General features: G+C 61.9%; 1 protein-coding gene across 1 annotated transcript in view; it reads right to left on the reverse strand.

The window, feature by feature from the left end:
- Positions 1-1513, reverse strand: part of SETD1B (SET domain containing 1B, histone lysine methyltransferase) — a 31520-nt gene that overhangs the window by 24024 nt on the left and 5983 nt on the right. The window contains 3 exon segments of the mRNA XM_027772164.1: positions 129-399; positions 1036-1134; positions 1264-1451. Coding sequence (XP_027627965.1) covers positions 129-399; positions 1036-1134; positions 1264-1437 — 544 coding nt within the window. The 5' untranslated portion in view covers positions 1438-1451.

Below are 1513 nucleotides of genomic sequence, written 5' to 3' on the forward strand. Positions count from 1 at the left end.
AACTAAGGGGGTGGGGGGATTCCAAGGCAGAGGAAGGGGGCCTTGAACACTGCAGGTTGGGGCACGGGGAGAGACAAGGGCCGTGGGGAGGGCTCCCAGCAGCCCCTCCCCAGGGCGGGCCCACTCACCTTTGGTGTCCAGCTCCACGTGGATGACGTTGCCCATGACCGAGGTGCTGTGCAGGTGCTGGACAGCCTCCTTGGCACCCCTGACTGTGGCAAAGACCACCTTGGCGATGCCCAGGTGCTTCTTGGTCTTGGGGTTGTACAGAATCTCCACCTCCTCCACCTCCCCATACTTCTTGCACATGTCTCTCAGGAAGTTTTCACGGATGTTATCATTCAGCTTGGCAAATGTCACCTGCTTCGGAGGCACTGGGCCCACATAGAACTCATCGATCTGGCAGGGGCCGAGGGGGAAGGGAGTTTGGAGAACACTGAAACCGAAGGGAAAACGCGACATTCCCCCACGCGCCTGCCTGCCAGTTGAAAACAATGAAGGGTAAAATGATTTTTTTTTTTTAATTTTGGGGGAAAAAAATGCACGCGGGCGGGCCCGGGAAGCGGAGGATTAAATCGTTTGGAACGTGGAAGTCCTCTGGGTTCGAAAGGAAAGGGGAAAAAGAAACAGTTTCTCTTTCCCCCACCCCCCATTCTGCCCTTTCCCCCCCACCCCGCTGCCGGGTCAGGGGTGACCCCTTGGACGAGGAAGTTGTCCCCCTGGAATAGCGGGGCTGGGAAGGGGGAAGAGTCCGGCAGCCAGGCTCCTGGGTGGGCGAGAGCCAGGTGGGATCCGGAGCCCCCAGCTGGGCAGGCGGAACACTGGATCAGCGCCTCGATTACGATTACAGTTTCGGAGCGTTATTTTGTTTACAGTAGCCAAGAGGGGACACCCCTCTCCGCAGCAGTCTCCCCCTCCCCGCTGAAACTTCCCTGGCCCTGGACGGCGGGAACTCAGAATCCGGCTGGGCTCGGTCAGGACTGGCGTTATTTTCGAACTTGGGAGGGACCACGGGGCCGGGGGGAGAGGGCTTACCTTGAATTTGGGCACCGACAGCTCCAGCTCCTTGTTTTTGGTCCAGATCCCGACGACCCGGGGATCTTCGACGATCTCCACCGGGCGGTTGCTGGACATCTGCGGGTTGGAATGGGGGGCGCGGAATGGGAGGGTGGTCCCCCTCCCCGGGGCAGGGGGCCGGGTGGCCCGGAGGGGGTCCCCGGCGCGGCCGGGGGTGGGTGGGGGTGGCGGGGCGCCGCTGCTCACCGCCAGGCTGAAGTGCTGCCCATCGTAGCGGTACAGCTTATGGTGCCCCTTCTTCAGAGCCGGGTCAATCATCAACTTGTAACTTCTCCAATGGTGGTTCCTCCTCTCGCCCGAAGGGCCGGGCTGCGGCGGGGGCTGCTGGTGGTGGTGGTGGGGGGGGTGACTGTTCTCCATGCCGTTAACCCAACCTGAAAACCAGCAAGTTGTTGTCGTCCCCGCCGCGGCGGCGGCCGCTTCTCCACACACGCGG

Source organism: Tupaia chinensis, unplaced genomic scaffold (assembly GCF_000334495.1).
Source record: "Tupaia chinensis unplaced genomic scaffold, TupChi_1.0 Scaffold000258_1, whole genome shotgun sequence".
Taxonomy (NCBI): domain Eukaryota; kingdom Metazoa; phylum Chordata; class Mammalia; order Scandentia; family Tupaiidae; genus Tupaia; species Tupaia belangeri.